Source organism: Diorhabda carinulata, chromosome 1, assembly GCF_026250575.1.
Source record: "Diorhabda carinulata isolate Delta chromosome 1, icDioCari1.1, whole genome shotgun sequence".
Taxonomy (NCBI): domain Eukaryota; kingdom Metazoa; phylum Arthropoda; class Insecta; order Coleoptera; family Chrysomelidae; genus Diorhabda; species Diorhabda carinulata.
The window spans coordinates 12,457,678-12,471,950 of NC_079460.1; the positions used below are offsets into that span (position 1 = coordinate 12,457,678).

The 14,273-nt window shown below is 32.0% G+C and overlaps 1 protein-coding gene across 6 annotated transcripts in view; it reads left to right on the forward strand.

Annotated features, from left to right (window-relative positions):
* LOC130895660 (single-stranded DNA-binding protein 3) overlaps positions 1-14,273 on the forward strand; it is a 73,175-nt gene that overhangs the window by 56,443 nt on the left and 2,459 nt on the right. For 2 of the 6 annotated variants that reach the window (XM_057803100.1, XM_057803118.1), the window contains one exon: positions 492-13,919. The exons of 1 other annotated variant lie outside the window; for it this stretch is intronic. In XM_057803100.1, coding sequence (XP_057659083.1) covers positions 492-596 — 105 coding nt within the window. In that variant the 3' untranslated portion in view covers positions 597-13,919. Of the gene's footprint in view, positions 1-454; positions 13,920-14,273 lie in introns of those variants that run through there. 3 more of the 6 variants (XM_057803144.1, XM_057803160.1, XM_057803108.1) reach the window with 2 other exon arrangements.

The window sequence follows — 14,273 nt, forward strand, 5'->3', positions numbered from 1 at the left end:
TAACTTGGCTATTCTATATTCTCCTTGAGAATGGTTTGACAAATACAGAAAAACTGGTAGTACCATTTTTATTAAAGTACCGATAGCTTTTCAACTAATTCAAAAAATAAAAATTTCTAGATAATAAAATGTCTAAAAACCATCGATAATTGAATTACATTTATTACTATAAATGACACAGTTCCAATTTCATTTGGAATATATAGTCCACAATAAAAATCTTTCTTGTCAAATGTGTTTTGATTAGACATGAAAGATTTCATAATGAAGATTACATAATTTAATTCAAAATTATCCTGTTTTCTTCATTTTATTTTGCTTAAGTAACTAGCTTAATTTTATGTTTTACCACAGTAAATTGGTAGCATTTTTGGTGTTATAGTATTAGTTGATGGTATTTCTAGATTAGTTTGTATTAGGTAGTAATTTGTGGTGGGACCCCTGTGCTTTGTAGGTTGACACTTACCCACTAAAGGTCGCTTTCCTTGCAGGACCAAACGGAATCAGCTGCTATTTTGAAAATAAAAGAGAGCATGCAAGAGGAGGCCAAGAGGTTTGAGAAAGACTCGGACCATCCTGAGTATTTCATGCAATAACTTGCCTCGCCTCTTTGGCTGGTGGACGCCTGTTTTTTCTACTTAACCTGTACTAACACGGGCGGTGGTGTGCTCAATACTCAGCTCTTCCATGCGCCAGGGCCACCGACTTCACTAGTCATGAGTGTTCTGTTCTGTTTGCAGATATTCCTTTGAGGCTGAGCTGAGATAGAGCAAACCGGCCCCACCCCTGGACTGAACCATCATTCGAATACATGTGCATCTCAACGTTATGGTTCTTCAACTTTCCGCTACTTTTGTACACCATAGTCACAAGACATGAAACATTCTAATGTCCACCAGCCTAGGCAAGGTTGGATATAGTCATTAGGGATGCATCTAATATTCGATTTGATGTCCAGTTGGATACCCAGTGCGGATATCGGATGACATTGTATTATAATTTCAAATTTTTAATTTGTGAGTACTCTGTTCCTTTATAATAGGAGTAACTGATACATGTAAATTTTACTGATGATGATAAAACAAAAAATTCTCTATCATTAAATTTATTATTATATTTTGCAATTTTTTCCAGTCGTATTATTCATTAGCTATATTTTATGAAATATTTTTGGAATTAGTGAAAACTGCATTATAACACAACCAGTTTATAGATCCAATGTATATAATATATGTAATATTTTATAAAAATATTCGTATAAATCATAGATGTACTTATGACTCATTAGATGAATGTATATTATTTGATTGTTGATAGAGTTCAACAAATTATATAAGCTTATCCCTTCAGATATCTCATTATGCAACGGAATCTACACATGTTTACCGACTAATTTTTAGAGTTTATAAACTCACTTAAAGATCATGTTCTGCGTCAATCCAAGCACTTATATATAATGTCTTGTCCGAAAGCTGAAAACATATAAAAACGTTTCCTCATTAATAAGTGTCATTAACCCTTTCGGAACCGACGTGTCACTGACGAAATTTGCCTGGGGGACCGGACTTTTTGCAGTGCTATATGGCCCAGTGTCGGCTATATCCGACGGAATAAAAAAACATTTTAATTTTAGTTTTATTATATTAGAACCAAGAAAACACAAACGAAGCTAATATAGAAACTTACTAAACTTGCTAAAAAATAAAGAATATCAAACAAATCCAAAATAGGAACTCTCTAAACTTACTAAAAAATACGAAATATCAAACAAAATGAAAATAGAAACTCTCTTTGGTAAAAAGTAAAAAATATTAAACAACATAATATAAAATCTCTATAAAAAAGAAGAAGCCTTCGTTTCAAAATATTTCTTCTTCGTGATATATTTTAAAACAGGGAGTTACACACAACCCGACATCACATTCCTTACAAATATATCTGGTCTCTTTTCTTTTCTTAAGATTTTTTTGGTGTGGGAACATATATGGCATCTCCTGTAGCCCGATTTACGGCCTTCCTTGACTGGTACTAGATCGGGAAAGTGCCTTTCTGTGAGTCTTCTATTACCAAGATCCAAATGAACTGAACTCGATGCTGCTTTTTGAAACCTGAAAAAATTATACACATAAATAGGTATAGAAATATTCTTGGACATTTTTTTTACCTTTCTAACAACTGGCTAATTATTGCAAGTTGAAATGTTGCCATTGATGTATTTTGCGTCAAATACATGGCATGAGAATTCAGCAAAGTTATATCAATAGTATGAAAAAATAGTTTTCTGTACCATTTGATGCTTTTGCGCGTAGAAACGATGCTACTTATCATTATATCAGACCGGTCGACGTCGCCCATTTGCTTGTTATATTCCAAAACACATAATGGCTTCTGAACGTCTTCGTTTGTAACCCTATCTTTTCTTGGAAGAATTATCATTTTATTTTCATGTAGGGTAGTAAGCATCACTACATCTCGACGATCTTTTCATTTAACCACCAAAAAGTTGTCACTGCTCCTCCAATCACATTCGCAGCTTTTTACTTTTTTATCTAGAAGTGGCATTTGTTTTCTATTTTGTCTTACAGTCCCACATGAATTTGTTTTCTTTTCGTAAAGAAATGTGGACAATGTCGGGCTGGTATAAAAATTGTCAGTAAAAAGAGAATGGCCCTTACTGAGGTATGGTTCCAACAAACTATTGACTATTTCACCTGTAGCGCCTAATCCACGAGTGTTTTCTTGTGGATTTGTTCCTTTCCCCACATACACTATGAAGTCTAACACTATGCCAGTCTCACAGTCACACAACACATACAATTTGATTCCAAAACGATGTATTTTTGTTTTTATATATTGCTTGAAACTAAGGCGGCCTTTGAAGAGAATCATACTTTCATCGATTACCAGATTCTGAAATGGATAAAACTGTGCCTTGAAATTGTCTTTTAGTAAAGCCAAAACGGTTCCAAATTTTCCCAATCGGTTATGGGCCTCTTCCTCCTCCTCACTATTAGCAAAATGAAGGTAGCGATGTATTTCACAATATCTGTTTCTTGACATAGTCTTTCCAAAAACCGGAGTGCTGAGTAAGATATCTTGGGTTCAATACTCCTTGATGTTTAATTTTTTCGTACATGTCATAAGCATGGTCATAGCGGAAAATACATATAGTTCGTGTCGGGAACGTCTTGTCGACGGTCCTGAAAGGGTTAAATAAAAAATATTGAGTTTTAGTTTATGAAAGATTATCATATCTAGACAATTCTAGTTTCTTATATAACCTCTAGAATTCAATAAGATCATAATTTCTCGACTTTTTTTGGAAATAGTTACTTGCCAATTTTATGTAAATGGGGTTTTAACGATGTAGGAATTTCTGCATTAATTGAATGGAATTAACAGTTCGTTAAACTTTCAAAATGATGATTTATGATGATCATCGGGACATTACAGTCAAAATTTTTGCCAGATATAGAATCTAATAAGTCCTCTTATGATACTCCATAGAAAAGTTTATTTATTTAACTAAAATAAAGTATATACATGCAGATAACGCATCAATGCAGAACTGGAAGAAAGTGCTACCTTTGTAAAATGTCAAAGTAAAGTTAGAGACATTTTGCTCGATTAACAAAATTTTACTTCTGTAAGTCAATCGTTTTGAAATGTCTCTAATCGAATATTTCTTAACCAGAAAGAGCGCCACATCTTTGTTGTCATCCGATATCAATTTTCTTACATTAGAAACAGTCTCCCAAATATATACAAATTTTATAAAAAAATATTGTGGGTTTGTGTTATTTGCTAAACATTTATTATGTATCTTCAAAAAATGATGTCTCGCATTTTCAAAAAAGACAGCAGCGCATTGGAGCATAGTTTATAAATTCTATGATAAATCAAAAGACATATATGTGTTAACTTATATCTAGTTATTAATTGAAACAATTATACATATATATTATTTTCTTTATAGTTGACTTGGTGTTTGTAATATTCCGGAAATATAATATATATAGGCTACTGTCTCTGGCGCTAGATTTGAAACATGCTTGAATTATTTATTTTCGAGTTTTTTTTTTAAATAGGAAATGTTAAAGTATTTTAGTTGGTAAGTCATTAATTGTTTTACTTGTGAAATAAATACACATAAACCAGTAAAAAAAATGATATCCCAATACGTACAAGATTTATATATATATATATATATATATATATATATATATATATATATATATATATATATATATATATATATATATTATTTCACCCTAATTTCTCATTTCTTCATTTGGGTGATTGTTTCCAATATTTATTTTATGTTGTATCCTGATTTAACTGAATAATTGGTTAGCTTCGGGAGTAAAGATGAGATATACAGTTCTTAAAGGTTTTAGATTTTATGTAAGTGAAAATTAATTACTGGAATCATTTATGGATATTGGTGGTTATTTTAGGTATGAGGGCGTATCTCATTTTTGCTACATTACTTATTGTACGATTGTAATTTTATATAAATTTGATAAAGCTCCTATTAAATAGGAACAAGGTTGTTACAATTAATGTAGGAGAAGTATAAAATTTAACAAACAAAAAGAAAAGAATTGTTAAAATCCGGGATACATTTTTAATCATATCTGTAATTTTAAAATCCTTTATGGGGATGTTTATTTCCAATAATCCTATTTTTGATACAAATTTTCTCATGAACGCTCCCAAAATAAGAACTTAAGTGTAAAAATTTTCCCATTGAAGTATTTTGGAATTATTTGTGTTGTCCTGCATATTACTCAAGATTCAATCACTCAAAAAACTTTTTTATTATTACTTTTAGAGAAAATCGTTATTTATAAGAAGTTATACACGACCTATAACCATAGAATTTGTTGGCTACATAATAGGGAACAAATATGAAATACTCGTCTTTTTGAAAAAGTAACCTTATTGAGTAGTAGCCTTGGTTAAGAGAGCAAAATTCCAATCGTGGTATAAGTTTTTTCGTAAAGTAAATTTCGTTTTGACATAAAAAGAAAAAAGCAAATATATGTATTAGTTTTTGATATAGCTTCCTTGATTTTCTAGGCATTTGTCCTAGCATCATACAAGTTCTTCTATACCCTATTCATGTTGAAGATATAAATCATTGTAGCTAAGAACAAGATTGTGGCTGTACGGAAGATAGTTCCCATCAAAATCACGTCTTTCCTTGAAACGCTTATTGCTGTTTTTACGTACATATTATTAATTTGTCGATGAATTTCATTTGATTTGACTGTTCTCGCATTCAAAAAAGTTATTACCGATTTAATTCTACAAACAGTAGGTTTATGAACAAGCGTACAATACACAACAACTTCATATTTATTATGATCGTACCGCTGCCGCGGAGAATAATGGAAATGAAACTTCACGAATTCACCGTATATTATTCCCTTGCTTTTGAAGTGTGTATGAAACGCAGATACTGCTTATTTATTTGCCACTATATATGTACTTCTGATATAGACTTCCACCCCTTTTCATCAATGTTTTTAACTCAGTTCTTCACTGTCAATCAACTTCCCCAGTTTATTAAAATTTTAAATACAGTAGAATCCGGATATAACGAGCTTCAAGGGACCGGCGATATTATGTCGTACTAACCGGATGACGTATAAAACGGATATTTACATATGTATGTATTATAAGTGCGAAAGTTTGATTTTCCTATTTAGGTAAATAAAACATGTTGTAGGAATCAGTTACATATGTTTATTTTAATTATTCTTGTGAATTCGTGACATCATTGTTTTCATATGGTCATCATCAAAGTTAGTCTGAACAAATACATTAAGCGTTTCCGCAGCCTTCAGAGCTTCAGATACACTCAAGGTTGGATAAAACTCTGGTTCGTCATCATCACCGTCGCTATCTTTGCTATTCGCGTCGTCGGCGATGATATTATCCACAATGTTTTCATCAGACGGCTCTTCACAAGTGGCGACAGCATCATCGACACGCGCGTATTGTTCAAAGTCCTCGTTTGTTATAGGTAACTGATGCTTATCAATAGCCTTCGCCTAAATGCTCAGCGGTACGTCGTCTTCTTCGTTAAAATCATCTGAAGTTATGGTAAATTCTACATTGCTTCGGAAAAAACCAGCATGTTTGTAACAGTTAAAAATTGTTCCTTGCTTAAGTTGAGTCCAGGCATCTTGAATCATTAGAATAGCGTCAAGAACAGTGATCTTCGGGCACTCAACACTACTGCATCCGCCATCTAGAAACTGGATCATTTTTAAAACAAGGTTTTTACGAAAATGTGCTTTCAAAGCTCGAATGATCCCTTGATCCATGGGTTGCAACACTGATGTCGTGTTTGGAGGCAGAAATATGGGGATGTGCAGGACAGTTGTCAACTAACAGCAGGATTTTCTTATTCTTTTTCGTAAGTTCACGATCCCATGCGCGTGCCCATTTGGTAAAAATGTCACCAGTCATCCAGGCTTTTCGATTGCTCTCATAATCCACTGGCAAATGCCGTACATTTTTAAAACATCTGGGACGTTGAGATTTCCCGATTACGAGAAGTTTTTTTTAGCTGTGCCACTCATGTTGACTGCCACCATCACTGTTATTCGCTCCTTTGATCATTTTCCTCCTGTACATTTTTCACCTTTTAATTTCAACGTCTTGTCCGGGGTTAATTTATAAAACAACCCGGTCTCATCTGCATTAAAAATTTCATCATCACTAAATTGAGCACGTAGAGTAGGCCAAACTTTTTCTAACCAATCGTGTACATCACTCTGTTGTACTGACAAAGACTCGCCAACAATCTTTCCATTGACGATGTTGTGCCTTACTTTAAAACGGTTTATCCAACTCATGGAACATATAAAATTTTGCATGTCTAACTGTCTAAAAATTTGCTTTCTCTTGTAGCTTGTAGCAGAGGTCTATTAAGAGGTATTCCCCGGTCGCGCTGAAGCTTAAACCACTGTAACAATGCCCTATCCAACTGCTCATGAGTAGAAGTTCTTACACGTTTGAATTTCAAAACATTGGCATTAAATAACGGCTCGATCTTGTATTTATTCTTCTTTATTGTTGATATTGTAGAATGAGATACGCCAAATTCCTTTGCGAGGGTCGCGTTTGATTCACCAGCTTCTAATCTGTGTAATATTGCACTCTTTTCTTCAATTGTAAAACACTTTCTCTTTACAGAACTCATTTTATGGCGCTTTATGAACTTGTCATAACAGGTGACAAACACTAACTGTGATTTACGCGCGCCAATAAGGAGAATTGAACGGTGAAGCTCGCGGGGAAAGTGAGGGGGCCGAGGTATTGGTCATTCGTTACCTAAATTGAAACAAAACACGGCGCGTCGTTTTAAACGGACGAATTATCGTAAAAAATGGTCGCTATAAACGGTTTGTCGCTCAAACCGGAGTCGCACTAAACGGTTACATTTTCTCAGTATCTAACTATTAAACCGAACTTGAGTAAAATAATATCGACGCTAAAAACGGTTAGTCGTTATAAGTGACGTCGTTATAAATGAATTCTACTGTAGTTGCATTAGTGTTGAATTTATCTACTATTTTTGTAACTATTGATTGACCAACATTTTTATGTGATTATTAAAAATGATTATGGGTTTTATAGTTGCCCCCAACAACTTCGTCTTCACTTGCACATTGAAGACAAGAAATGAGCAATATCAAAGATCTAGACACGTTTTCTCAATTAAATGGATGTAATTTAATATTTGAAGATATATTTCCAGAACGATTAAACTGTTATTGATATTAATTGTCAAAAATAAATCTGCTTCTCTTATATGCTGAATTTTTATAATTTACCATCCCAAGTAGTACTTACATATAATTATTGAGAACATTTTATGAGAAACAGATTTTTTCCTGAAATTAATAATAACAAATTTTGAGTGTTAACATACATCTCTGTGCAATTAGAAAGAAAACATATCAAGTTCCAATTTTGGGTGCTTTCTCTTTTCAAATGAAGACCTTTTAATATAACCCTATATTTATTGATTTTTCTATCCTGGATATGTTCCAAATTTTACAATATTTAATTTTATATTGTTTTTATTTTCCCAGTGTTTTAAAAGTATTGTGTACAAAGAGGATTTATTGTCAGAAATGGTACCATAAATGATTTCAATATTCTTGTTCTAAAGAATTGAATAACATTTTATTATATTTAAAGTTGATATCACAAATATGAGCCGCTCAGTGCACACATCGATTAACTCCATAACACGAAAGGTTGAGAAACGCGATGGTGTAATGTATATTGTTTTTAAAAATTCCTCTGATAATATGAATTCAAATATATAATGTAGAATGTATAATTGCAGATATAGCTTTTATCTAATGGTATATAAAATTGATAAGAAAAAATAGCCAACAAACAATCATCAGTAATGTTACAATTTTTATGTGACTGGTGGAGTTCATCAATTTGGCAACTGAAAAAAGTAATGAAGTTAAATTTAGTCTTTACAACAAAAAGTTAGTTATTATACATTTTTATCACAGCTTTTCCATAAAAATGAATATTGGCAGTTCGGTTATAATATAATTTTTATAATTAATTCATAGCAGCTTTATGTTAGCGGCATTATTATTTGGTATGATTCAGCAATATTATAAATAATGTCTTCTTCATCAGCTGTATGCGAGGATTCGTCATTTCGATTTGTTGACAAGTTCTTATAGTAATCGTGTTTAACAGGATGAATGAATCTTAGTAGGTCCATCATGTCTCTCCATTTTTCCTTTGTCACAGTTCTACTTTTAGGATATAATAAAGGCTGATCTATATTTTTTAAACTTTGCGGTCTACTCACTAAAGATTTTCTTTTATTTACCCATTAACGCCGAGAGTAAAAAAATTTTGTTTTTCTTTTTTTCCCCAAAAAATATTAAATTTCATAATTTTGGGACTAAAAAATATGAACATTAATATTGTCTCTCTAGAGATAATTGTACAAAAGGCCGTACCCATATGGGACCGCTAGGTACTTTCCGTGAATTTTTATGTTAAATTCAAAATTCTTTAAAAAAAGTTCAACTTTTATTTATTCATTTATTTTACATGACAATTTCTAAAACACTCTAACATAGCCCCACATCACATTTATTGCACATTGTTCTTCCTTTGCTCGAACAACCAGTACTGGTACACCTTCTTCTTTTGCCTCCAGGAACATGTTGAATATAATGGTGTAAGCCATCATATCTCACGTCGCTACCAACTCTTGAGTCGCTTGCAGCTGTCGTAGCTACTTTTCCTATGGATTTCGGTGGTTTCTTATATTTTGTAAGATATGTCTGTAAAAATCAAATTTTATCATTTTTGTTGTATTGTAGAACAAGGTCTGGTCTAGACACAGATATGTTTTTTCGATCTTTCCTAGACAATCTTTCGACAGGTTTTATTGGTGCCACACCGAAATTAGTGCTGACCAATGTAATAACGCTGTTTTTCATCTACCTTACGTATAAAATCCCGCATGTTCTTTCCAAAGCCGAGTTAATAGCTCCTCCAGCTCTTTTTGAAAATGTCCTCTTGTCTTCAATTGGACAGTCTCAAGGAATTATATTGTCCCGTCCCCTAATTGTTCGCGTTCCACTATAGCCGTCAATCATTTGAACAAGTAGCGCTGCAGCTTTGCCAAAGACTTCTTCGTATTTTTTAATGGCTCTTGGATTCTTTCCTTGATAAATTTCGAAATGTATCAGGTAACCACTAGGTGTGTTGAGGCTCCACATTTTATAACCAAATCGCACAGGTTTTCCTCTTATAAATTGTTTGCACCCATGCCGGCCGTAGTACTTTATCATTGACTCGTCGTAACAAAGATTTTGCTCTGGTACAAAATGTTGAGTAAATTTTTATTTTAGAGCGTCTGTCAATAAACCTAACTTATACATTTTGTCGGATATGTCTATAGTGTTATTATCTGCGAAATGTATAAAACGGCACATTTGCAAAAATCTGTCCCTTCGCATAGCTTCACAAACAAGCTCGTTCCTCATATCTTTGGCTGTTTCCCAATAGCTTCTTTTGGAAGGTAAAGGATTATATCCACTGAGTATAAGAATTCCAATGAAAACTTTAAATTCTTCAATAGAGATATTTGGATCAGGATTGGTTTTTGAAAAGGGAGTAATTTTTTGTTTGAAGTGCTATTGCTTCTAGCGACTCATTTGAGAAAAAAAGCTCAAACATTTCAACGCAAGTCAAAGAAGTGTATGCACTGGTAAAAATTCTTCTGAAGAAGGTGTCAAATATCCAATAGTAAATTCAAAATTTGTTGAGCGCGGGGTCAGAGCAATATTATCAGGAAAAACGGGACTTGAGCTAGTGCTGGGCTGTTGAAAATCGGTTGCTTCTGCTGCAGGAAAATTCTCCTTAGTACCTCCAATTCTCGTATTATCCGCAAGAACAATTTCTGCACCAGCATTTAGTTGTCTCCTATTAAGATTGTCAACAAGACCACCTTCATCTTCATCTCCCGAATCTTCGTCAGATAATACATTGGATTCGAGAGGTTCCATGTAAACTGCCGAAACTACTTCAGCTATCAGACTCATCATAAGCAATGTCTAATGCCTCTTTCAATGTAATTCCACTAAAAGAAGAAGAAAATTGAAAAGCTAAGTGGTTGCTGGGACCGTATGGTGCCGCTAGGCGCTAATGGGTTAATGGCTTGAAATTCTGTATCTTCACTCTAGTCACATTTGAATTGTATGAGATAGGGTTTGGACCTTTCTAACTTTATCCAGCGTATTTCAAGCCAATTTACTGGAAGCCCTGTGACAGTTATTTTTCTGTTAATGATAAACTATTCTAAAGGTTTTGTTGACAAAAAATCTTGGTAAGTCATTTGGATTAGATGAAATGGCGCTTTCTTTGTACATGTTTTGATTATATGGTACCAATCATCTGGTGAAAAAATGTTTTGATTTTTTTTCGCACATGACTCAATAATGCTTGACTGATTCAGCTTTGATTTCCGTGCTTTGAACAAGTTTCGATAAAATTAAGACGGTTTTAATATTTCTGTTTTGCCCGGTACACGAATCCGAATATGTTTTTATTTTTTCGAAGTTTGCAGCGTAAGTCTTTATGTACTTTATTAGACAAGATGAAATTTCTTGAGACCCACGAAATCTTTCAGTTTCTGGCCAAACAAACATGTGGCTTATATTTTTATTGAATTTGGGAAAAGTCAAAGCTTTTCGATAAACGTCTTCTTAGACCAGACTTTCTGTTGATAAATCGTATTGAAGAATCATCACTGCTTTTCTCACTCACATTATTAATCTCACTCATATTGATTATAACGGTATAATATTTATTTCTTTAAAAACAAATTAGGAATAATGTTGAAAAGACTAAGAAGTACACAATAACATTCAGCGTGCGAGATCACTGCTATACTAACTACCGTTTGCATTGTGCTTCTTTTTATCTGTTTACCGATGCGATTTTGTTACGAATTGTTACGATTTTGATACGGCGTTACTGAAACGATTTACATTAGAATATGGAGTTAATCGAAATGGCTTCTGAAATAAATTACTTATTATTCAATGGCCAAAAAAATTTGCCATTTAACGGTGCTAATCTTTATTATTCAGGAAAGTTATTATAAATATAAAAAGTTATGACTATACCAAGGGCTTTGACACTTAAATTTAAGATTTTTCAAAAAGTGGAGTTGATCGATGTGTGCACTCAGCGGTTCATATGTTACTTTTTGTGAACCTTGAAAACTGTCTCAACTCAGGAGTTTATTATATTTTCACCGCTTGTTTAAAAATTACTGGTCAAAATATAATTTTGTATTTAACTTTATTCGGTATTTCTAGTTTTTTAGATGCTTTACAAAATGGATAAAATGGACACAGATATAAAATGTAGGTAATGATGCCCAAGCAAGTACTTAATTCCAATTAATAATCTTTTCAAGATGTTATACTAAACTTGCATTACAATAAATAATTAATGTTTTTCAGATGATTATATACATAATAGGTTTTGGTCCATATTTCGTCATCGTGTGATATACTTCGCAGTGGTATTAATATTCTTCATATACTTGGCAAAATTATAATGAAAATATTTCCTTAGAATTGAACATGCCAGTGTTCGATGTAGTTTTATTATATTATATTAGGAGAACAAACCCAATACCGTTCAAGTTGCAACATAGAAAAAAACTTAGTTAGTCTGTGATAAATTTTAATACTAACGTTAAATTGGCTTTGATTTAACTAATCGTTGGTGTATATTGTACCCGAAATAATTCAAATTATCCCTACTGAATGAGTTTCTATGAGCATAAATAGTTATATTTTTGTATTGACACAGTGGTATTTTGTAACTTGGATATCAGATTTAGAAGATGGGAATGGGCTGAACCCTATTGATTATCTGTCATTATATTAACCTATTAAGGGAAAAAGTCACAGAATGTCAATCAATCAATGTGAATCCTTCTAAGAAAAAATAAGTGTTCAAAATTTCATATTCTATTCATATTTCTCAATTTATTATCATGAAATTCAGTGGAATTTTTTACTATTTAGTGAATGATTTAAAAATAATTTCGAATTATTTAACATTTTTCTATGGGAAAAATTCATTATGATAAAAATTTTTATTAAAGTATATTTTTTCTATTCTCAAAATAACGCAGTATTGCTGTTTTAGGATTTTTTTTAATTATATTTCATTCATTACACTTATATATTATTTTATGTTAAGTTTTTAGATAATATTTAGAAACGACATTCCTCATTTTCTCTAATTTAGCAACTAACTCTCCAAATATTCACTTAGTTCCCATGTTTCAGTTACATTTATGAGAGTATTCTCTAAAATTAAATGTATTTTCGGATTTCACACATCTAAATATACACTTAGCTCCAACAATTCTCGTCTAAATCTTTATCTGTTTAACTATATGACAACTGCTAACGCTATTTAATCATCCAAATACAATTACTTCTAAGATATATTATTTACAAGAACTAAGAACTTGCCGGACAAATTGCAGTAATATTTATATTGAACAGCTTTAATGCACTTAATTGCCACTTATATACAAACTCTAAAAAGTACACAATAACGTTATATGGATCTTAATAAAAATAATTGTTCATTATTCATTTGATAAGATTGAGTGTTGGGTATATTTAAATAATTGGTACATCACAAAATCAAAGTTTTATTTTGTACAATCCAATATAGTCTAAAATACAAATTTTAATCTCCACAAAATTCCATTTTTTTTTATTTTCAAATTAGATTGATAGAACTGCTTCCTATCTCCCATATCACTTTCACCTCTTGTGTAAATGCAATAGATGCAAATGCAAACAGGAGTTCACTCACCTCTCCCTCCTGTAACTCAGTGAAAAGATCTTACGTATTTTCTTAATGATTTGTGTTGAGATGTTGTAGTATTAGATCTTCATCTTAAGATTCATAATTTAATTATTTTGAATATATTAAAAATATACCACCTAGTGTATTTTAAATATATTGAAAATGTACAACCTGGTGTAGCTTGTACTGAGTCAACCACTACAACATCTCAACTAATACATATTTTTGTTATCAATTTTTTGTACACATCAACCTGATAATTCCATTATTTATTTCCTACTTAATTTTATTTCACGATCTTGGTCCTTTATTAGCATAAGAAAAATCTTATTTATAAAATTTTCTTTTAAAAATATATACTTAAATCAGTTGTTAGACTATTAATTTGATGAATGTGTGTATGAATGTGCAGATTGACATGTGATAAGAAATTTTTTGTGAAAATGTATGGATTCAATTACATTGTTTTCTTTTTTGTATGGATAATAAAATTCAAAGTTTCATTGTGTTTTTCATTGATATTCTCTTTATTACCTTAATTACTTTTAAACTCCATTTTGTTTAGATCTGTTACATAAACAACCTTAGCAAAACAGTATTAATTAAATCAAATTTTCTAGCAAATACTTAACCAGCATATATGAAAAAGAGTTACATCTAAATATATTTAGATCTATTCTTTTTCGAGGTGCAACGTATATACAGGAAGATTGCGTGTAACTCCAGTATCAAAACTATCATTGAAAGCATTCATTTTCGAAATTTGTCGCAGCCTCTTACAAGTCCAAACGTTTTTCGAAATTGTTTGTAAAACATTTTTGCCACGTTGGAAAAAAGTGGACGTCGTGTCTCAATGA